The 25,444-nt window shown below is 34.5% G+C and overlaps 1 protein-coding gene across 1 annotated transcript in view; it reads right to left on the bottom strand.

Annotated features, from left to right (window-relative positions):
* Window positions 1–24,870, bottom strand: part of CPS1 (carbamoyl-phosphate synthase 1) — a 120,061-nt gene extending 95,191 nt beyond the window's left edge. Inside the window, exons 1-5 of the mRNA XM_054477399.1 lie at window positions 24,606–24,870; window positions 8,038–8,147; window positions 4,958–5,102; window positions 3,931–4,020; window positions 1,668–1,724 (exon numbers count right to left, since the gene is read on the bottom strand). Of these exons, the coding sequence (XP_054333374.1) occupies window positions 1,668–1,724; window positions 3,931–4,020; window positions 4,958–5,102; window positions 8,038–8,147; window positions 24,606–24,731 (528 nt within the window). The 5' untranslated portion in view covers window positions 24,732–24,870. The remainder of the gene's footprint in view (window positions 1–1,667; window positions 1,725–3,930; window positions 4,021–4,957; window positions 5,103–8,037; window positions 8,148–24,605) is intronic.
* Window positions 24,871–25,444: the final 574 nt, after the last annotated feature.

Here is a 25,444-nt window from a genome sequence, read left to right as displayed (position 1 = left end):
ACTGCCTATGTTAAAAGGAGGGCTCATTTTAACCTAACGTATCACATGAAAGACAAGTGTGGTCTTGTAAAGTTTTCCTGAATCATTAGGCCTGACTATATTTTATTCAACCTGCCAATTCTGCCATCTGAATTGATTTTCCCAACTGTATTCCCTTCCTGCCCTCATAGCCTCATCGTTGTTTACTGCTCACACACATCATTAGGCTGAGAGAACACAAGAATCTCCCTGGGATATATAATTTCACTAACACCTATTCTCAGGAAAATCATGGTAGAGTGAATAAAATCAGAGGTGGGATATAGAATGATGGCGTAAACTCTCACTATCTTCCTTCTGGTCATGGGTATTTGGCCATGTTTTTATTTTCAAAGCTGTTTTTTCCTTCTGTTTACAGAAAGCCTGTGTCTATATATATATATATATATATATATATATATACGTATATATATATATACGTGTATATATATATATATATATATATACGTATATATATATATATATATATATATATCCTAACAAGAAATCTACAAAAAAATTTTTGAAGGCTCCTTTTCCCATATGTACTTTTTTTTTTTTTTTGAGACAGGGTCTTGTAGTCACCCAGGTTGGAGTGCAGTGGCATGATCTCAGCTCATTGCAACCTCCGCCTCCCGGGTTCAAGTGATTCTTCTGCCTCAGCCTCCTGAGTAGCTGGGATTACAGGCGTGCGCCACTATACCTGGCTAATTTTTGTATATTTAGTAGAGATGGGTTTCACCATGTTGGCCAGGCTGGTCTCGAACTCCTGACCTCAAGTGATCCATTTGCCTCAGCCTCCCAAAGTGCTGGGATTACAGGTATGAGCCACTGCACCCAGCCCACATGTGTAGTTTCAAATTGTATCATTTATCTTTTTTTTATGTAATTATATTTAGTAAGAACACTTTAGTTGCATTTGGGGAATTTAACGTTAGTGAAGTAATGTTTCTTTCTGATTTGGAATATGGAAATTTCAAGTAAAATAATAATAAACTCAACAAGCAGATGGTGATGAGATTTTCTCAGAGGAGGGGTCAGATGTTGTAGCAATCAGACTTCATTGAAAGCAAAAGATAACCTTCCCTTTTATCACCTTGGTCATTGATATGGTCTCAGCAAAGACTATATAACTGACGTAATGCATGCAAGGCTTATTTGGCACATTCATGAAAGATAATGCATTAATTTTACAAATAACTCTTTCACAAGGACAAAACAAACAACAGTAACAATGCTGTATACTTCCTGGAGTGTATCTTTCAGCATCTAGGTTTTTACTTCAGGCAAAATTGTTATGCAATTTGTTACCTTCGCCACTTGTTTCACTAAAGTTCTATCACATGAGCTGAATTATAAATGCCTTAACTTGTTGGTATAATGAACACATAGTGGGCACTCAATAAGCTGCCAGGTGAATGAATCTCAAGTCCATTCAGTTAAAAACATACCAATCAAGTATTCAATCTTGAAAATTACAGTGAAAATAGTAAAACAAAATAACAGAGACCCAGATAGCAGAAGCTGGCCAGATTCCCTCCTTTACATATTAATGGATCCCTTAGGCACTGAGGGAAACACACCACACACACACACACACACACACACACACGAAGAAACATAGATTTGGCTAAAGATGATGATTATACCTTATCTCGAATTATTTTAGTCAGCATTCTTGTGTCCACTCCACAAACTGCAGGAACCTATAAGAAAAAAATTGTAGTGACAGTGAAATTGGAGGAGATTAAATCCAGAATATTGTTTTCAAGTTACAAACTTCGCCTCATCTATCTTCTTGAGCAGTAAATAATTTCTCCACTCTTTCTTTTCTCTGACCCAGGGTGACTGCGTTGTCAGAACACGGTAAATTGTTGCTACAGTTAGGCATAGGACTCTTAACACCCAGGTTCTTTCTCAGAGTAAAAAATGAGAAATTCTGAACATCAATCTTCTGCTACACTTCTGTTGCTTTTAATCCAGGATGTTAAGTAAGTTACATCACATTGGTGAACTTCATAAGCAATAATATTCAAATCCATGTTTTGAGCCAAATGTTCCTGGCACAGAGTAGGCACTCAACACATTTTTCTGAAGGGCCACGTTGAATAGTCATGTTGTACTAAAACATGGTCATGCTATTAGTCCATCAGGCAAGACCACCATTTGTTTTAAGTTTCTTTGACTAGGTTGGATTAGAGACACATGTGGTATAATGAAAGAGTAATGAGTTAGGAATCAAGAAAACAGGTTCTATCCCACTGGAGGCTTTTTACTAAAATAAAATGTTTTAAAAACAGATTAAAAAAATGAAAACATGTTCTAGTTTTTTTTTTTCTTCCACTAATTATCTGAGAAACGTTTAAGCAATGTATTTGTTCTCACTGGTAAATTGAAGGAGGTGAACTGGTTATTATCTTGGATTCTTTTCTACTCTACATGTCTGTGATCATGGAAGAAGATTCAAAGCACATTTAAAAAATGAACTTACAAGCCGTTGGTTAGGCTTACACTAAAATTATTAGTTCTGACATAGAAAAGCTATGAGAACAAGTGTCCCAAATAACAAAAAGGAAAAGGAAAACTTGGGTTGTGGGGGGCTGGGAGGAGAGAAGTATCTCCCAAATGACGATTACAGAAATTAGCTGCCTGGATAAGGAAGATAAATTCAGATAATAGTTGAGAAGAAAATGGCTATGGCCCAGGATATGATATGGATGCCTTCTTCTCCCTTTTGAAATTTGGAAAGAATGAGATCTAAAGAGCCAGGATCAAGATTTTTTTTATTTGTCAGAAAGCAGCAATGTTTAGCCCCCATAGATAGACACTCATTAGAGAGGCAGCACTTTCGTAGAATAAAATTCTGTCAATTACAGGCCCAGCAGTTGAACAAGAAGCAGCTACAGAAACACTGGAGATGAAGTTAATTGAAGCAGGTCCATTAACTTAAGTACTTCTAACATCCAAACAAGGCAAACGCTCTTATTTCATTAGAAATTAATATTTATGGCTGGGTGCGGTGGCTCACGTGAGCCTGTAATCCCAGCACTTTGGGAGGCCGAGTCGGGTGGATCATCTGAGGTCAGGAGTTTGAGACCAGCCTGGCCAACATGGTGAAACCCCGTCTCTACTAAAAATACAAAAAATTAGCCGGGCATGGTGGCAGGCTCCTGTACTCCCAGCTACTGGGGAGGCTGAAGCAGGTGAACCGCTTGAACCCTGGAGGTGGAGGTTGCAGTGAGCTGTGATTGCCCCATTGCACTTCAGCCTGGGCAACAAGAGTGAAAGTCCATCTCAAAAAAAAGAAAAGAAATTAACATTTAAACTGAAAGTGTAAGATAAAGTTTTATAACCCTTTTCTTATATTATTAATACTTCAAATGAAATTATATATAATTACATGTCATAATGTTGAAGCCCAATGAGACTTGATGGTAATCTGCTTATACTCATAAGAATGAGAGATGACGCAAGTATTGCATAGAATGATTATGTGACCTGCACAAAGTTACACAACCAGTTAACAGTAGAGCTGGTACTAGAACACTAGAACCCATGAAGCAAGTTCCATAACTACATTCTAGATAAAACGGTGAAGGAGAGTAAAAGACTCAATTGCTAAAGAGAAGAGAAAATGCTAAAATTTTATCTTACCCCTCCCTTTCCCAAATGTGAAGTGCTACCAAGCATGTATGAGTGCCACCTAGTGTATAAACTGGAAATATGTGCTCATCAGCATTTAAGGAGGAATTCAGACATTTCAGCCTTTATGTAGTAAGAGAAGGAATCCCTCTCTGAAATGCAAAGAACCCAAACTACATGATCTTCCTCTGTCTGCTTGGCACTTCTGAATCTACAGGCACCTTCTCAATCTTCCTTAGGTGATGATGGATGCCCTATTACATTTCTCACCTTTTCTTCCTGTAGCCATTGCCCTAAACTCTTCGTAGCCAGCCAGTGGTTGTAGTCTTTACTATAATCCAGCACCAGCAAACCTGCAACCTAGAAAGACAACAGTCATTTTAAAGAGGTTGTCACAAAATATTATCCAACTCTTGTGAGTCAATTTGCATTTGTTTTTAAGTTTTATGATATCCACTGGCATGAGACTTAGGATTTTTAAAAACAACAAGAGGCAAAAAAAAAAAAAAAAAATCAATGCCGTTCTTTTAAAATATGTAATTGTTGCATTAATTATCATGAGAGGGAGCAGGCTTACCTGGCTTGGTAAATCCTGAGACTAAACTAGGTCCGCCTTCTGACATGCATGGCATTTATCAAGAATTTAATAATTACTGGCTTAATGCACATGATAAACAAAATCATTTTTAATTTATTCTTAAAGGGGAGAAAAAATTGATGGGAAATTGTGAGAAATAGTGAAAACTAAGTTAAATGATCAGTTGAAGTCATTCAAAAATGGAATGGTGAAAAAATAGTATTGAATTTAGAATATAAATTTTTGAATTGTTTATATGATGTATATTCCCAAGAGAGTATCCAAAATTACCTTATTTAGGAAATCTTAATATGTTTACTTTTAGACTGGCATAAAAGCTATCTTTAAATCATCCCCTAGAGGCTAAGATTAAAAAGCAAATAATTGATACAGAATTCATTACCAAATTCCTTTTAAAAGGTGATTCTTCCCCAATTCTTTTATAGCATAGTTGTTATTTGAACTTATAACAACATTTTTTTTCAAGTTAAGCCAAGTTTCATCCAATGCATTAAAATTCAAAGTGCCCTGAGAAATGAAACTCAAAATACTGTCAAGTTAAAGATTATTCTCATGTACCTAGGAATAAGATTGAATACATGAGCTTAATGATTTGTACTACCATATTGAGGAAGAAAGTTTGGCTATCCTAATTCTTAAGAATAAGTCAACTATACTCCCTCAAATTGAGACTTTTTAAATGGCCATCACTGGTACTACCTTGATTCCATCAGACTCCAAATATTTGCTAAGTCCCAGTTCATCCAGAGCAGTGGTATCAGGAGCTCCACCATTCCCAATAATAGGGTTGGCCATTGTGAGAATCTGTCCCTTGTAGGCAGGGTCAGTAATAGCTTCTGGGTACCTGGGTAAACATGCCAAAAAATTATCAGCAAATAATATATGTAACTACAAAGCTATAATCTGCATACATTCTCTGAATTATTTAACCCTTGAAAATGAGAAGAATCCAACAAGAATGTCTCTAGATTTTAACATACCTAGGGAAATGTTATGACAGAATATAAAAATTTATACCATGCTATCATTGATATAAAGAAAAACGAACTCATGAATACCAAGGTATATTTTCATATAAGTTTTATTCCCTCAATTTCTTTAATTTTTTTAATTCCTTTAAAAATCCCTTTCTAGCATCTTAATTTTTAAAATATCGCTGCTCTATTTAAAGTTTGCAGATACTCTAAAGATTTCCCTGGCCTACCAGATATCATTGAACCCAAACTGATATTTACTGTTGAGGGCTGCCAGTTTCACCAAGATAGTAACCATCGAAAAATTGAAAAGTTTTTCTTGATATTTTTTTAGGATACTGAAGAGTATCCTGATTGTGTTAGTGGTGGTTGCATGAGTATATATGATTATTAAAATTCAGTGAATATTTAGAATAACTGAGTTAATCTATATGAAAGAATAACTCAATAAAGTTGATTTTTAAAATATTTTAATTTTAGAAAGAAGCATATAAGTTTGAAAGTTATTATCTGCTTAGAAAAAAATTCATCTCACAGACTTGACTTGAGGCATTTCTGACTTCTAAGTTAAAAGATGCCAGCTAACTATTTTACAGTACAGATATGGAATTAGGGAGGAATGCAGGAGGGCTATATTTTTAAGTTTGGGTGAGAGGAAAAATACAAATATATCGTGTGTGCGTGTGTGTGTGTGTGCATATACATATCATGTGTGCGTATATACACACACACACATTTCTTATTCTTAAGAAGAAGAAACATTATTCCCATAAATACCAGGAGCTATCTACACTTTTTCCATGCACTGGAATACACTGCAATTGAGGGTTTTTTCCTGCTCTCTTCCATGTTCACTTTCTGCAAAATGAGTTCAGCCAAATCTTTTTTTGTGGATTACAACTGAAAGTGAACTTAGGTGCTCAGGGGCACAGAATCAATGACTTTGAAACCAATAAAGTTTAACGCAGGCAGTAGTCAACATAAATTCTTCAACACCATCCAGACTAACGCCTACGAGAACTAACTTTGTCAACAAAATACTTAGTCTTTCAGCTCTGCAATCCCTAAGGTGACTCAAGGGCTGTGGTGTTTATCCGCAGCTTCCATTAGCTAATTTCTCAGATGTCTCTTATCTGTCAGGAACTGATAATTTTTTAACCAAGGCTTGCCCACAATATAAATGCATTGCTTAAAGATGAAAAACAAAATAACCCCTTTAATTATCAACCACCTTACTGAGTGAGGCACGTAATGAATGAAAGAAGCATTTCTCAATGGAAAATAGGGTCTATGGACTAATCTTATAAATGAATAACTATTCCTACATCAAAAAAAACTTTAATTAATTTGATTTTACTTCTCTTTCTTCTTTCTTTCCATAAAAGAACTGACCATTCCCTTTAAACATATGCTTACAATACTCTTCAGTAAATGAATAAATATACTTTGTTTTAGAGAACTACAGTGTTGGGAGCAAATTAATCCATCAGCTCCTGTTTGACTTTTGTGATGTGACAAGATTTATTACCTGTAATCTATCACAGAGAAGAAAACTCTAGTGGCCTCCATCATGCTGATCTATATTAAACAGTTGTTTGTTGGCAGGTATATTAACACAGCTAGTAATTAGTGCTGTCGAAAAGCTTAAATAATTGCCTGGTGAAGCAAAACTTTGCAAACAGGTTTCATACACTGTAATTTAATGTTCTCACCAGCGGAACTATTTAAAAACCCCTCTAATATTCTTCATTTCACACAGGGAGGCAAAAGTTTAAGAAAGAATATAAATTAATAATATAATGGAAGTTTGGTCAATTAGTATCTTCAGTATCAGTGAACCTAATGCCCCCTTGTCTTTATGAGGCTAACTTGAATTTCTCTAAAGAATTCATCAAATATTTCATAGAATGCTAGTCGGATTGAATCTGTATTGGAAACCCCTTCAATCAATCTAGTCATGTTTTTAAGACACATAATTGTTTAAATCCCCAGCTGTAAATTAGTATTTAATCCAGCCCCCTCACTTTTTATATGAAGAAACTAAAACTCAAAAAGCTTAAGTGATGTTCTCAATATTATATAATTAGTTATCCTTAGAATTGAGACTAGAACTTCAGCCTCCTGATTCACAGGTGAACAAACATTTATTAACTAGGTAAGACCAGCCACTTAATTTCTGTAGCAACTCTCATTTTCATTGCTGTACATGTTAGCAGGTCTTAAATACTAAGGCAGGTCACAGTTGATAATTATTGAAAATATTAGACCTACACAGCTGCTCTCTCATTGATTAAAGATAATAAATGTATCTGTTATTTCAACTTTCTTACTAGAGTGCAAAATTATATAAAATACCCAAGGACTTTCTAATCTCCTTATAGTATTTCATATTAGATGTGCAAAATTGATTCTTTCCTAATGAAATGGCACCAGAATGTACTATCTATTCTTTTCCTTGCTCCAATTTTCACCTTAATCAGACCCATACCTCCCCTTACAGAAACGATTTGCTAGTCTCACATAACCTGTGTCCTCACAATCTAAGTTTCTAGAATTCATTTTGTTCTTTTTATCCAGGGGACCACCAGCGTACCCACGTTGTCTTTCATTTACAGTAGCAGAAAGTTCATGTCTAACTTTCTTTCAAGGATGGCTGCAGTAGGCTATGCACAAGGCATGGTGCAACTTCAGGACAATATGTAGTCTTATTATGATGCAGTGATTTCAACTTACGACCACAAGTGAGATCTTCCAGTTATTTCTCTACATAGAGGAAGAGTAAAGCCTTGGAAAAGCATTACTCACCCTCCCAGGCCAGTATTAAAAACCACTTCACCAGCAACAGAGGATGGATGGCCAAAGGAGTAGCCTTTCATCTTAGTTCCATCTTCCAGGACAATGTGTGCTGTCTGTGCCTGAAGAAACAGTTGCATGAATCTTAGCAGAATACATAATACAAAACACACAAAAATATTCCAAAGGTAAAATACACAGAAATATTAAATAAAGGCACAGTATATTTAATGAAACCATAATGCCCAGATTTCCAGTTGCTTTCCTATTACTTGTCACTTTTCTTCAAATATATAGCTCTTGTAACTGGCAGATGTTTTGTTTTCTTGGAAGAGGAACTGAAGCATGCAGATACATTGTCTATTCTAAGTTTACTTGTAGAGTTGTTAACAAGCCAGAAATACTTCACTTTAGCTGAAATGTTATGTATCTATCTTTTCCCCTTTATCATTCCCTAGCTTTGCTCAAGAATAGCTTTAAGGAAAGTTCATGAGTTTGCAAAAACATTGTGAATTGTACCATACAGCTCATCATCACTCTGAGATTTAGAGCCAGAAGGAATCTTCAAGATTATCTATCAGATTGTGTTCTGCAGGGCTCTTGTGTTTGATGGAGTTGTCCCAAGGGTTGCCCTTTCCATGCCAGAATTATGTTCATGAAGAAACTGAAACTTTATCACTCTCTTAATGCTGACAGAAAACCAAGCACTGTGGAACATTCTAGAAGTATATTGTATTTTTCTTTTTATTAGAGTTAATTATATCCATGTCTACTTCCTTCTCTATACTATGGCATTCGGAATTTGATAACTTTGCCATAATAATCTTTGAGCCAGGATCTACTAAATTCTTAGCTAAGAAGAGGGACAACTGGAAAAACATTTAAGAAGCAGACATCATCTACTCCTTGTAAATACTCTAAATTCTGTTGTTGAAACCATTTAAATCTAACTCTCAATTTCCATAAAATTCAGGGGAGAGAGAAATGTTTTCAACTACACCTTAGGAGACAAAATACAGACTCTCTAAGAAACTCTATAGGACAAACTAATTAGAATGTGATTTTTAAAAATTAAACTATAAAGAAAAACATATCTGCAATAATTGAGGAAATTAGAATCATAAATTGATATTTGATTATACTAAGTGTAATTTTTTAAGATTGATCTTCTTAGGATTGTAGTTATATTTTTAAGTTGTTGCCTTTTAAAAGATATACACTGTAATATTCAAGGATAAAATAGTATGATATCTGAGATTTGCTTCAAAGTAATCAGCAGTCGGGGGATAGACAGGCATATAGAGAAAAGATGTCTGGCCATGAGTCGAATTTCCTGATGTAAGGAAGATCATTGTGCTATTCTTTCTGGAAGGTTTAAGTGTAGTCATCGAAGACAAAAAAAATACTAATTCTTCATTTTACTTCCCTTTCAGTTTTTAGGACTGAGGCCAAAGTGCCTAATCCTTTTAAATCTTGCCACCCCACCTCCACTCCCATTACACATACACACACACACACACACACACACACACACACACAAACTTTAGTAGGCAGCAGGAACTCCATAAATGATTTCTAGACCTTTGTTTCTATATTCCTCTTGCTTTATAAGATGCACTCAATTTTTCAAATGTTAAAATGAAGAAAGCCTGTTATTTTTCTATAATAATTCTCTCTGTGGAAATAACATGCCTCTTTTAGATCCAAAGCACCCAAGTCTGTTGTCATTAGAATGATTGTGTTCTGCAATGTAAAATAATGTCTTGATTACCTTTAAACCAATATACTATGTTCCGACGTCTTGTTTATGTGTGAGTGTGTATACCTATTAACTTACATTTACACACAAAACTATGTTAGTGTTTCCCATTAAAATTGATAGGGTATGTTTAAGATGTTCCTCTCAACAGATAATTTTATTAGTTTTTTTTAAATCAGAGGTACGATATGTGAATTTCAAGTTTGTATTTCTGAGAAAGATTGAACAATGTACTCTACTGCACATTTTATGTGTGTTTGTATGTGTGTGAGTGAGCATATGCGTGTGTTCCTGGGCAAGATTAACCAAAAATATTTTGTCCTTTACTTGGCTTATCAAATTATCTTTGAGTTAAAGATTTATCTATTTCCTTCGACCCAGTGTTTGAAATCTCAAGCTTGACACTTTAAATAGTTGGAGTTTCTCTTCATTAAATTTAAAAATACTTTAGAATTACTCAGCACAAAGGAAACCACAATAATTTATTTATTTATTATTTATTATGAGTGAAACCAGACTTCTATGGAAGAGATGATCTTAACACAGAAGTCTGAATTCTGCTTCTGTATCCAGGAAATCAAGTTCGCATGTTTCTTCTGATAACATGCTATTCTGATTCTAAATTTTGTTTTAATTTGCCAATTTTTGTCTAATTACAATTCAAGACAGAAGTTGAAGATTTTAGAAAGTAAGAGTGATAGTATTCAGTGTATTTCTAAAGATTATTATAAGCTATTCAAATATCTCTGCTAATGGGTCTGAATAGAAGTGTGTTTATCAGGAAAACTCCCCAGGTAACTCTGATGTGTTTTATTAGGTGAAACCTCTCGTCTAAGTAATGAAAATTTGCCATCGAAAAATATTTTCTACTGGAAATATTGTTTTTTTGTTCTTGAGGAAATCATGTGTAAACCTCCATGCTTTTACAAAATGAAAAGAAAAAGAAAAAAAATTTAGATAATATGTAACTTTGATAGAACCTAAACCAACTGTATTTAGTTGGCAAAATTTGAGTGTAAACTGTAAATTTCAATAGTTTTCTACATATCAGTTTATCTATGCTACTCTGAGACATGCTTGCTTAAAATATTACCTTTGTTTATATTTTTATTTTGCTTTTCTCTATTCTCATCTGATAACTTCAAATTATCCGATATCTGGGTTAGACACTTTCTAATCATTTTAAAGAAGGGTAAAAATTAGCGTAAGAAAATCAACACTCGTGAGCCTATTCCTACAATTCTGTTTGGTATTTTTCTCACTCCCTTCATGAAACTAGTTTTCTATTTTGCTTTCTGTCTCTGTATTTGAAGAGACATTTGCTATTGCCTGAAATAGTCCCTGAGATTGTGTTCAATATGTCTTTTTGCTGCTTTAATTATATTTTTGGTTCTTTTGGCAGTTTTTATAGGTCTTCCAATCCTATTTCCCACTACACATTATATTGTTACAAGGCCTCTGTTTACTGCCTAAAGTACTCTTTATATTCCTCCTAACTACACTGGCCCCTGATGAATTTGAAATGATGAGTGCCAATTGACTTATCTATGAATTGATGGACGAACACTGAACAAAGAGCTATTATTTGGAATCCTTTCTTCTAACTAACAGTTCCCCAAATGCTATTTCATTCCAAGGAGTATAAAAGAAATCACCTTGTTACCATCATAAGATATTTTAGTATCCTCAGTCCTAGTTGACAGAGGTCCACAGGCTAGGAATTAGATTATAACATTAAAGTATAATTTAAGTGCCTACTGCCAGAGCACTTCATACTTTGAAAAAGGGAAGTACAAAGGAAATCTTAATGAAAAGAAGTGTGTATTCTTGTAGAATGTCAGGAAAAGTAACCAAAGGATTATATAAATGTGAGTTCTATAAAACAAAGGACCTTATCATGACATGATCCCTATGTGTTTAATAAAAATGTATATGCCAATAAGACCATTTAGACATTCAAGTCTCAGACACTGAACTCCTACCAGGTGTCAAGCAACTTGCTAGGCTCTATAGATAAATGGATGAATGTCTCCAGTCTTCTCGTTTAGTAAAAGGCTAGATAAGGGAATGGATTACAAAACAGAGAAAACTTCAATAAGGATATCACTGAGGCATCACTGAAACACATGGAAATACAAAGATAAATATTTTTCCCTTGAGAGATTAAGCTTTAACCAAAGAATTTGCCCTTTCTTTTCCACTGATGTTTTAAGCAATAAAAATAAAAATTTCAATAAAAAAACTTGCCAAATTTTGTATTTAAAATCCAAAATTTAAAGATTCCTTCCTCTTGGCTTAGATGTCATTTTCTTGGAGAGGTCTACCTTGATGCCCTCATTTAAAATTACAATATGTTCCCCAGCCTTCTTTCTCCTTGGTCTGCTCTTTCTTCGTAACACTCATTACCTTTTAACATATCATCTAGTGATTTATTTATTATCTATTTCATCACATTAGAAAGTGAACTTCATGCAGGCAGAGTATTGGGTCTGCTTCATTCACTAGTGCACCTCCAGCCTATACCAGTGGCTAGTACACAGTAGACAAGTCACTAAGCTTTGTTCACACTTTAGTGAAATTACTTTAGTCAGATAATCTACTGAGTATTTAGCAGAATATTTCTAAATGATTAAATAGTGCATTTGATAAGAGAGGAAAAGTTATAACAGAAAAAAAAATACAAGCATATGCTATCCTACCCCACACCCATCCTCCTGATTATTTATTTTAATTCTGAAAATATTAAAGTTATTTGTTCATCTTACACTGCATATAATTTTTTATTTTAACCATGTTTCAAATTCTTAATTCACTTGGCTTATTATTGGTGGAATTTGTCTAAAATGTAGATATCTAATGCAACGTTTTTTCTAGCAGTGGTTAGTCTTACGAATATTTTAAAAACTTAAATATTAAGTTTCTTGGAAGTCTCAACCTCTCTCCCTTTGTCATATTTTCCTAGTATATCTTGGAGTCACAACTGTCAAGTCACATCTGGTCCTACAGGCTAGTTATTTAAATAATACTCCAATTAAAAATAGTTCTACCTCATCACATAGTATCTAATAATAATAATGGCTATAACTAATAAATAGTCACCTATTTGTTTTTAGAATTAACTTCACACTACATGAAATTGCATGACCACCCAAGACAAAAATCCCATCATCACCTAGTATTGCCTCCTACTTGTTCTGCCTGCCTCCAATCTCTCCTTACTTCCACCTGTCTTACGAAATATAGTTAAGGCTTTCTTAACTATAACATTAATTGGATGACACTATTCCCCAAATTCCTCAATTCACATTCAAAGTCCTCTCATCTGGCCCGCTCTCTATGTGGAATACCTTAGATTCCCCACCTCTCTTTGTCAGTCCTTGGTGCATAAATGTCTTCTTTGTTGCCTTTTTACATCCTGGTACTGCTTCCTAGTACCCATGGTATGTACTAAGTCAGAATTAATCACTGATTTTCTTGTGCTTCCACTGACTGCATTTGGTGTATACTGTTGTGTGTTACCTTTTAATTGCTAAAGGTATTTATCTACCATACTAGATTTTAACTTCTTAATGTTACATCTCGAAAACACAATGCCTAATTCCATGTTGTATCCTCACTGAAATAGCCCACTGTTGTCCACACAGTAATATTCTCACTACACAGTTGGTGAATGCATAGAAATGTACTTCATTATGTGATATTAGCATGTTACAATGCTGACACTATGGTGTTTTCAAAATAGTTATTTGATGCTCATTGACTTCTGGTTATTTTACTAATTTTCATCTTCTCTTCTTGAAAGCAAAGACAAATATTTCACATAGGTATAGTTCATGCTAAAAGATAGAAGATGAAGTAAGGAACGAGTTAAGGCTGGATGGCAATTACTGCCCAAAAAGTACCCTTAGGCTTTCATCTACCATTCATGTGTCATATAAGTAATGCCTTCAGAAGAAGACCCAAAAAGGTGATTTCTAAATGTCATTCTTTAGGTTTCCTCATGAATTGTTTCTATCATTAATATTAATAATTATCTATGTTATGTGAAATCTAATCCTCCATCACTAAGGAAAAGAATAAAGCTGCATTCAGTATATATAACCCAAACGTTCTCTTTTTCTTCCTTTACTTTTCATCTAAAATGCTTGCCAAATTTTACTGTATATCAGCAATAAATTTGTTTGTTTTAATTCACTGATGTGGTCTCATGCTTACAATATTACATTTCTATACCAAGCCCCCAACTATGTTATAACTAATAATAATTCTCCCTCTATTAAAAATACTGAGGCTATTATATTTCTATTGTTTTTGTTGTTGAGATCTATGTATAATCCTGGTACATCTTTGGCATTCAATAAATGTTGGTATAATTAATTTTGGAAATAGTAACTAAAGATAATGTAGACTTTATCGCTAGTGTGAGTTCAAATGTTAAAAATACCTCCCTTAAAAAAATTGTAATACTGATATTTGGATAAAGTAAAGCATTAACATTTCTTAAGCATATCTGGTAGAAGTAGATTGACCTGTCACTATCCTATTTCTACCTTCTGCCATTACTTTACTGATAACCTATTAAAACATAAACTGGGTTGCATATATACTTATCTGTGTTTATTAAAGTCTATATGCAGTTGTACAAATAAGTTGAGAATTTGGATTTGAATAATAAATTTATACTGTTCTGGGAAAGGTGTCTTACTTCAAGTAGAATTATGAAGCTATGTTGGAAAAGTAAGGTTTGGGAGCATCTTGTGTCACCGAGAACTCCATTCTGATCAATTCCCTATGACATCCTTAATAACAGTTAACATGAATGTACTGAATACTATCTTTAAAGCCATTAGTGGGTTTTCTCATCTAATCTTCACAAAAAATAATGATGTAGGTAATATTGAAATCTCCATTTTACACTTGAACTAACTGAGCCTCAGAGAAGTAAATATCATTCTATTAGCAATTGGAGGAGCAGCGGTTTCTGAACCCAGTCTGTTTGACTTACAACCTCTTTTTCTTTTTCTAAGCTTACTTTTATTTCTGCTTTCCAATTTCTTAAGTGAGGATAAAAAAGAAATTTAAGCATGAACTCTATTTAAATTTATTTATAAGAGCTTTAATTCAAAATTGCCATGGATAAGCCACAACAGGCCCAGGTCAACCAAGAACTACCTATCTATAAATCTGTAAATTGTCAAAGTGAAATGTCAAGTCATTAATTACCTGAGTCATTATAATCTGAGGAGAACCAGCAGGTTTTGAGAACAATTTGCACTGATCCTAGGCCCTTAAGTTCTCAAGCTCTGAAGATTGTTAGAATTCTAGATGCTGTGATGAATAAGGATATCCACCTCTCAGTCCCCCCTCCCTTTTCCCCAGTGATGGAGGATTCAATTTCTAGATAACATAGGTAATTATTCTTATTAATAATGGAAAATCTTGCTGCCCTGCTGTGAGGAGTGAGGTCAGCAAACCATCTCCTGCTGTCAAATTTTTCAGGGTCTATCTCAGCTATAGAGGGCTGCATTGCCCCATGACTTTCCTGGAATACCCCATGGCCAGTGTCTAAGTCAGGCCTGGATAGCAAGGTTCAGGCCACATCCAGGAAAGTCTGGTGGGCAACAGCTTCCTATCCTGTTGTCCAAGGCTTTATCAAAACCGCATTACAGTTTATTTCTCTGTCCAGTTCTACTTCCTGAAGCTTCACAGAGGCTGATCCCTAATAGAGAGCATGCTCCCCAGACATCATCTCAGCATTTGTTTACAGAGAACCTAACTCATGCTAGGCACTTAAACCAAATGATCAGTCAAAGTCCTTTTGCCAAAGTTAATGTTACTTCCAATTTGCCTGATGTTCAGGAGTGGAGACCACAGGTGAACATTCACTTTATTTGAACAACTAAGCACAAGTTTAGCATGCAACTGCCTAAAATAAAACTCATACAGAGAGAAAGAGAGATTTTCCTATACTTTCTAAAAATCTCATGTTTTTATGAGATTTTGTTTGAATCTCATAAAACAAAGAAATATGTTTAAATTTTTGAACCAATATGTTTAAATTGTGGCTGCAATTAATAACATTATCTCTACCTTTTTGAAATTATGTTTGTATGTTTTTCTTCCCCCACCCATGTAATTATATACATAAAACATGTAAACGTACCCCAAAAAAATAGGCCAAGGATTGTAGCTAATATGGATATCAAGAAAAACGCCTTAAGGCTACTTTCCACTAACAGTTTGGTGTTTTTTAGTCTGCAGCCTTCAGGTATTGTGAATCTGGGAGCCAATCGGGTTATAAAATAAGTAGTGAAAAATTGTGTTCTCTTGTTACTTCATATGAATTTCAAAATTAAAGATTGAATTACTAGTCTCTACGGCCTAGTAATACTACATGTTTCTTTTGTTTGCAAATTTATTGGAGGAAGATTCATAAGACTGTAGATTTTTTCACACACAATATTTAGAAGGACTAAAACTGAATTTTCCTATGTATATATGATTGCTCCACGTTTAATCTTACTTTATAATTTTATTTGGTACTCCTATTTCTAAAACTGAATTACAAAAATAGCTATATGATCTCCATTCTTATATTACTTTTATTTTTTATTTTTTATTTATTTATTTATTTTTATTTATTTATTTATTTATTGAGATGAAATCACTCTGTCGACCAAGCTGGAGTGCAGTGGCACGATCTTGGCTCACTGCAACCTCTGCCTCCTAGGTTCAAGCAGTTCTCATGTTTCAGCCTTCCCAGTAGCTGAGATTACAGGCACTTTGCGCCAACACACCCAGCTAATTTTGTATTTTTACTAGAGATGGGGTTTCCCCATGTTGGCCACGCTGGTCTTAAACTCCTGACTTCAAGAGATCCGCCTGCTTTGGCTTCCCTAAGTGCTGGAATTACAGGTGTGAGCCACCACGCCCAGCCCCCATTCTTATGTGACTTTTAAAATGAGCATTCTAGGCCGGGCGTGGTGGCTCATGCCTGTAATCCCAGCACTTTGGGAGGCCGAGGCGGGCGGATCACCTGAGGTCAGGAAATCGAAACCATCCTGGTTAACACGGTGAAACCCCGTCTCTACTAAAAATACAAAAAAATTAGCCAGGCGTGGTGGCGGGCGCCTGTAGTCCCAGCTACTCGGGAGGCTGAGGCAGGAGAATGGCGTGAACCCGGGAGGCAGACCTTGCAGTGAGCCGAGATCGCGCCACTGCACTCCAGCCTGGGCGACAGAGCTAGACTCCGTCTCAAAAAAAAAAAAAAAAAAGAAAAGCATTCTTAACTAAATTTAATGTTGCAAATCTTAATATTTGTAAAGTCTGAGATTTCTTTCACAGGTTATAAGTAATTTTTAATGAAAATACATTTTTGTGAGGGGGAGTTACATATAAGTAGAAATTCCATTAAACTCTCAATTGCTATTTGTTGGTTTGTCTGCTGTGGATGTTGATATTATTGTTTCACCACTGTCATACAATATTTCAATTTTCTAATGATCTTACAAAATAGAATACTGCAAGATCTGAAATTTCTCTAAACATCTCATCTCTTTTAGGGGTTTTGAATTTTCCTCACAATTAAAATTCATTGTAAGCCTACATTTATGGGTATATTTTCGTTTCTTAGTTAAGATGATTCATTAACTTTATGGGACCACAAATAAGTGACTACAATTTTATACTTTAATACTCTCAGTTTGAGATTCAGTTTAAAAGGGTAGATGTTTCAAAGTGTTTTTCCAGAATAAGAATAATGCAACAGCTATTAATGAGAGTCACACAGCTACATTCCCCTTGAAAAAGGTTTGAACATGTGTCCCTGGTGCTATGCTAAACTGATTTAGAGGGCTTAGTCTTAGGAAGTAACAGTCAAAATTCAAACATAATTTGTAATTTAATCTATAAAAGTTTTTGAAGCAGCCTAGTGTTTATCATTATTGTTAGGTTTTCCTTTGCATTCAGTATTATGTTATTAAAAATCATCTACACATTGTTCATGTATTGTTTCACAACCCGTCAGCATTCCGAACTAATTCTAAGGATATCGATCCTTTACTTTGAACCAGTTTTCTTTGGGTCTTTTATATCAAGATGGAAAACAAGTCAAAATGAGACTTTTCTTGCAGCCTAAAATTCCATTAGGCTTTTGTATATGTGGAGCTTACAGGACTATAAGAGGAAGAAACACATTGAAACTGAAAAACAGCATGTTTTGTTACAAACACATGACAATATTTAGGTTGAAATGGAAGAAATATGTCAACTATAAACAGCATTGCCCTAAAATGTCCTATTTATAGAACTGTTGACAGCCATATAAAGCAAGAATCCTTACTTATTCTTTGATTTAAACAACCTATTCTCAAAAAAAGAAAAGGAAAGGAAAAATCAAATTTGTGTCATACTGCCATAATGTTCAGTATGTAAATGAGCTCTTGAGTAAGCAATAAAATAACAGCAGAAGAAATGACTTAGAACATTCTGAAGCCAGGTTAAACACAACTATGGCGTCAGATATATAAGTACAATAACAAAACTTCAAATTAAAAAGATCCATCTGTTGTCTGAAGCCTAATTAAAATTCTAACCAGATTTGCTAATGTATATTTTGTTTTAGATACAAAAACAGGCATCCATGTGTCCTTGTTTTAACTGCAGCACTTACATATCTGTGAGATGGGAGGAACAGAAATGTTTCTTCTCCTGGATATGAGACTCCACCACTAAAATGTTCTGGATGTAAAGCCTTAAGCTAATTCAGCAATAGATTCCATAAAAGGTTTGAGAAAAAAAACACCATTAAAAAGTCAATAATTCCCTTAAGCTGGTAGTAAAAATGAAAATAATTTACTCTGGGATTGCTGTATTGCTGTTGAATCATTTATCTATGTAAATTATTTGCACATCAGAAAAAGTAGAGGCCCCACATGTTTTTTTTCCATTTTCACCAAGGCCTAAGGCTATATAACATACGTGCTTTCTGGCTTACCTGATGTTTCTTAGCTATTAGTTCACCTCAGTACTCATCCTCTTAAAAAATAAATCTGAACTAAGCACTGGAAAGTAGAAAGCCTAAAGCCAGAATTTATTTCAGGTAATTATTGTGTAGATAATATGGTAAAAAGTTAAAATCAAGTAAATGAAATCTTATTTTTTTATTCTTGGAATTACACTATTAAGATATGGATTTTTGAAATTTAGAATTTCAGCACAATTTGTCTTTGAAATATTTCATGAGACTTCTCTGCAGTTACAAGGCCTAACACTTCAAAATTTTGAAGCACTGTAACAGCAGTAATCAATTAGGCCTTGCCATAGTCTAAGTTAATAATCTTACAACATTCCAAGTTAATATTAAGTCATCGGTCTTTGGTTGAACATAAGCCAGTGTTAGGGGGACAAAAATCACAAGGTTAATTTACTTGAGTACTTTTATGTTTGAACATTTATAAACAAAAGATTAAGATTTATGAATCATTTTTATTCTAATAAGGTTTCTCATTGTAAATAAAATACAGCATTTATAAAAACTTCATTGCAAAGTATGTTCATAAAGTGTAGGTTTATTAATATGCCTTACTGAGCATCTGCTATGTGGCAAGTTGTTCAGAATCCTGGAGGAACCTACATATCATAAGCTAATTTTTACTGTATGGTGGTGATAAATTAAAATGGTCTTATATTTCAGTCTGCATTATAGAAGAAACTGAGTAAAATTCTTTAATAATGTAGCAACCCTATTGATTCATTTATGAGAATTTCAAATTAGTCAGTTACCTCCCTATGAAATTTAAAAGATTAATGTATAGCATTTAACAAGTTGAAAAAAATAAAAAGCAAACAGAGTAACCTTGAAAATATTTTTATAAGTTAAACTCATTTAGATCATATGAAGAAAATCAAATGGAAGCTAAAGATCCCTAGGGCTGAGGAGCCTAACACAAACTTTGACCTTGGCCCATGTAGCTTTCTTCCAGCCTCCATCATTGCAAATGCCGCAGGAAGTACAAGTCACATCAAGGGCAGTCAGCGTATCATACCAAACTCCTCCTGAAGGCTTGAAGTGAATTCTAGCATGCCCATTGCCTAAGAGATATTGAAAACTTTCTACAGCACCCCTCAATTTTTGGAACAAGTTGGAAATGTGAAGAAAATCTAATAGAGATGTAAAGGCAGAGGAATAGTCTCCATTTCCATAGCAATAAGACCTAATGTCACCTCTAGATCGTCAGAAAGTCTGGCTAGACATGAGCAAATTGGAATGAGGGAGAGGAAAGCATATGTCAAGATTAGTACTAGTCCCTTGGGCAGTTCTACAGCCAGAATGCTTAGCTTCTGACCCAAAGCTGGGACTGGGGTACTGAGTGATGTGCTTAGGGCCTAACTCTCAAAGAGTTACACCATGACACTTAACAGTGACAGCCTCCTTAAATTTTGCATCTCAGGTACCTCACTCACTTAACCTAGTCTAGGACGTTTAAACTATAGTTTTTTCAAGAGTTTTATGTCAAAAAGCTCATAATGTCAAGGCATTGTTGGTGACAAATAAATGAATCTATATTTTAGAAAACTGGGGATATAAAAAATGGAAAAAATAAAAATGTTCAGAAGAAAGGCCATCTCCCAATTAGAGAAATATTGCATGCCAAAAATATGTAAAGTTGTCCATCAAGCAAACTAATTCTGCAACAGCTCATTTGGGACTGAACACAATTAATATTTCAAAAATGTGGTTTGCCATAGATGAAATCCAGTCCTAAAATGCGTCTATATGTAGTAAAAGTCCAATAAAATAGTTATTCTTAGAAGTGTGTGATAACCCTATCCCCACTCTTACATCTAATGTGTACAGAGGCTCCAATATGATAATGAGTTATATTTCCTGTGAATATCTTTAAAGCTACTACAGTATAAGTAAATTATTCTAATTGTAGGAGTTTATATAGTTGCCAGTTTCTAATCAAATGACAATAGCTCCTCAAGACTGAACTAAATAGATACTTCTATGTCAAAATCAGAATACAAAATCTTAAAAATGAATGCCTTTCAAAAGAGATAATGACTCCCAGTGCTCATTCGTAGCTGAAGTATCAGAGAGGACACTTGGATTGTTAGGTTCCTAGCTTAATTATAACACAGGTCACCATTGTTAAAAAATGAGTGGATTAATGTTAGAAGGAGTACTTATTGAACACTTTTCTATTCATAGGGAACTTAACCTTTACAATTTAATACTTTTGATTTCCAAATTCATTTGCAAGTAAAAATAAAACTATTTAGTCTTGATGACTTTCCCAGACTTGTGAACTCAGAATTCTTAAGTCTGTAAGTTTCTTGAAATCAGAGACTATCCTCTTATGATCCACTTATTTCTATTTATCATTCTTCCTCTATACTCCCATGGTAGAGGTTCCGTGTTTATTAAAGAATAAATGAATGAATGAATGAATGAAATAGGTTATTATGGTGTCTATTCTGCCTTTTGGAATTAATTTGCCATACTGAGAAAAAAAGATTATTTGCTTCGTTTTCCTTGAGTCTGATTTATTATAAGAAATATCTTCTTAGAGATGTTTAATATTAAGACAAAGGTGAACAAATAATTATTATAAATATTTGAGAATTCTCATCAAATACCTTGTCATTGCAACAACTCGTAGTCCATAAAAAACATAAGGACTCTTTGCTCTAACCCTCTGCTAAGTCCTTCTACTAAAATGTATAGAATGGAATTTTTTTTAATATCCAGTTTTTGCTTTAAAATGTTCAGTTTAATGGTTTAAATTTAAAACTTTAAAGATTTTTGAGAATTGTTCATGTGTGACAATCACATAATTTGTCGAGTAAATCAGTCATCATTTCCACTATACAGATGACAAAACTTAGGTTCAGAGAATATGTGACTTGTCCAAGAACAGAGCGTTAGGAAATGCATAACAGGGGTTAGAATCCAGATCTTTTTGTGCCCAATCCAGAGTATATCCCACTATTATACTGTTACAACCTGCTGAATGTAATAATGAGTGATGAACATTTTCAATACTAATGGAAAAAGATTATGGTATCTAAAACTTTTTAGTATTTAGTATTTTATGATTGTTGATCATTTATACCCTTGATATCAACTTTCTTTAAAATACAGAGCACCTTGAAATTCCTTCCTCTTTCCTATAAGTAAAATACAACTGTGCCTATTGGCAAGGCACTCTATGAATATTAGCCACTGACGAATACCCAGGGAAGGGCCACATAAAATTATAAGTGTGTCATTGCTGTCGTCAAACCCACCCTCTCTGTCTGTCATCAAAGAGAGAGGAAAAGCGACCTCTAAATATGTCGAAAAAGCAACCCAATTTACAGGGCAATGATTATAGATGTGACCACAGGGTGTCTTTCACAATCCATTTACCATCTATAACTAGACATAATGCTACTAACCTTTAAAGTGACTGTTCTCAGTGCCCTTCACTGGCCATTATGTAACTACATCCTAATGATTTTAACTATCTTGAAAATATGATGTCCATCTAAAAATAGTAAATTCGGATATATATTTCTAAGACAGTTGAGTTTTTAAAGTGAAGGCAGGAAGAAAAGTAGGTAGAGGACTATTTCACAATAACTGAATAATAACACAAGTCCCCTTGGGCTGCTCTATGAAATTTTAATTCACTATTGTGAAGTTCAAGAACTTCTATTTTTTGTGCTTGGCATTCCTCCAAAACTCTGGCCAGTAATGATTGAGTGTGAGTAATGGCTTTTACACCATGAAATGATGGCTTAGTGCTCCTACAAATTTGTCATTCTTAGCTGTGCACTGTGACAGACCCTTGAAACAGATCTGTCACCATGAGCTAGAACTGCTTTCACAGTAATCCATCCACATAATTAGACCATTTTGTCATGGTTGTGATTGTGGTGGTGGTTGTGTGGAACACTTATTGTAATCTTGGAGAATTGGATTCTAATCTCAATCATATCTGTGCCATTTTAAGTAAGTACTCACTCAATTTTGCGGTTTCTGGTGTCGGATGAAGATGCACCTATCCTTGCCTACATATCTACCTTCTCACAGAGTGAGAAGAAGATATTCCAAGTTACCCAACTTTGAAGTATTAGATGGCACATATAATCATAGGGGATAACTTTTATTGCTATTGATTTTCTCTGAGCTGATACATGAGTACCTTGAGGTATTACTAACAATAAATTCTCATAGTTTACATCTAGTTACAATGTCTTTGATGTTAGTTTAGAATATTCTCCTTTCCCATTTTTTGCTATAATTAAACTAAATTCAAGAAAATGTCTATAACTAGACATAATGCCACTAACCTTTAGTGACTGTTCCCAGTGCCCTTTATGGCCATTATGTAACTACATCCTAATGATTTCAACTATCTTTAAAACATGATGTCCATTTAAAAAGAGTAAATTTGGATATATTGGAATATGTAACTACATAAAAGACATTTTCCTTTCTAGTTTTCTTAATTTAAAATGGTAATTTCCTATACTCTTGTTAGAATCTTCTCAATGTTAAAGGCTGAAGTTGTTAACACATCACTAAGGCTACTATATGTATTTCCTCTTTTCTCCTGGGATCTTGAGCTAGTTTCTCTCTCTTTCTCTCTCTCTCTCCCTCCCCTTCCTCACACTTCTCCCCTTCCCCTCCCCCGGTTTCCATCTCTCTTCCTTTTCTTTTACTCCCATTCCTTTCCCATTCCTATCCCTGGTGGCCACAAGAATCTATAAGTATTCCTTGGCCTTGCAAGTGTCAGAACTAAAACCCCACTGAATCCTGACTTCAGCAACTGAAACAATAGACGCTTAGTCAACTCAGTGAGCATACAAAGTATAAGCAGAACACTCCAAACTATGAGATCCCATTTTCACATCAACAGACAGAGGTTTTCTTTTGTTTTTTCTATTTCAAATTTTACAGCTTTTGCTACTAAAGAAGCAATATATCTAAAGCTAATATAATTATTTAAACTTATAGTCACCAAAGATTATTTTCATTGGCAAAGTTCCTATGGAGTAATTTCAGGCTTCTCTGATAATGAACGTCTTCATAAAGTTGCAGGAAGGAGCAGAGGTTCCTACAGGAATTTCATAATTCAATGCTGGGGGGCAGGAAGAAGGGCAATTAATGTTTCTTTCCTGGGCTTGCCCCCTCAATTATAGATACCTGTGGAGGGACAGAATTATCAGCTGCGATCTGCCTCTATGTATTACTCTACAAAGTGAAAATAATAAGTTTGGCCTGTCCAAAAAAAAACAGCCGGAAGGAAAAGGAAAAAGCTAAAACAGTGTCTACATGATGACCTGCAAATATCAAAAACACATATTTTCTAATTATATTTTTAAAATGTTTAAATGATATTTCAGAAGAGAACTTTTCAGTAAGCCCTATTTATAGAACAGAGCTTAACACACTATGTACCACAATGTGGCTCACACACATATATGCAGCTCCATTTTTTAAATCCAAACTGTAAGCAATAGTATCTAGGCACAGAAAGCTATCGATGAAAGAAAAGATGCTTCTTTTCCAAGCAGTGCACTTACATTTTACATGTTCACAAGAATTGTCATCATTCTTTATGTTGGGTAAAAATTACTGTCATGTTACTCAGATAAGATAAAAATTAGCATTTGCTAAGTCAGTAGGTTCCATAGTAAAGGAAACATTAATACATTAGTACTTCAGAGCTACATTCAAAACTGTATTTGCTTTGTAAGGGACACCTTTGCTTCACTGCTAAACTATACCCCATAGTATTTTATCAGAAACAATCAATATGGGTATTACCTTGACAGAAAGGAGCCTGATGCCAGGTCTTGAAAATTTCCATTTTTGGTGTGCAGTCACATTGGTAAAGCCAAAACCAGTCTTCAGTGTCCTCACCACTTTGCAAGCTGTCAAAATCCTTGTCATTTTGAAGATGATTTGTGGCTAAAATTAAATGAAATTACATAAATTTTATGAGATTGTGTGATAAGACTTTTTAGTTAATGTAAAAGAAATCTGGGAGGGGGTGCAGTCAGTGTTTAAGGCTGACTGCACAGCGATCTTTGAATTTCCATTCATTCTGCCATTAAATATCTTCAGCCACAGCTCCTCCTTCTCTTAACCCCTCCTCCTGAGGCAATGTCCAGAGATGTTCCATGGGCATGCAACACAAATTGCAACACATCAAATACTACCTTCTCCTGCTAAAATAATGCTGGGGTTGTAGAAAACCAGCCATCCATCAAAGGAATTGCTTATGCAGCTGAATGAAATGACCTAGACATCATGGCCAACCTTATCCTAAAGAGTAGCAACTTTCCAACATGCTAAGGATCATAGGCTTTTGCTTACGTCACATGTGATACCTAATATGCCTCATAAGAGATTTTGGATTCCCAAAGAAAACTGAACGCTTGCCATTTTCTGTTGGGGTAAAAAGACAGTGTTCATTTTACAAAAAGTAAAAATCAGAGCATCCTACAAATAGCATTTTTACTATTTGTAAAAAGAACGTTAGAATAAACTTTTCTCCACAAATATACAATAAACCTATCTACATTATGTTTTGGGTTAATAGAGTAGTATACTACATTCTTACTATAGCATTGTTCTGTGTTTCAAAGTTAAAGCAATCAGTA

The sequence above is a fragment of the Pongo pygmaeus genome, chromosome 11 (assembly GCF_028885625.2).
Source record: "Pongo pygmaeus isolate AG05252 chromosome 11, NHGRI_mPonPyg2-v2.0_pri, whole genome shotgun sequence".
NCBI classification, from domain to species: domain Eukaryota; kingdom Metazoa; phylum Chordata; class Mammalia; order Primates; family Hominidae; genus Pongo; species Pongo pygmaeus.
The sequence above is the reverse complement of the archived record's forward strand: the minus strand, read 5'-3'. Positions and strand labels throughout refer to the sequence as shown.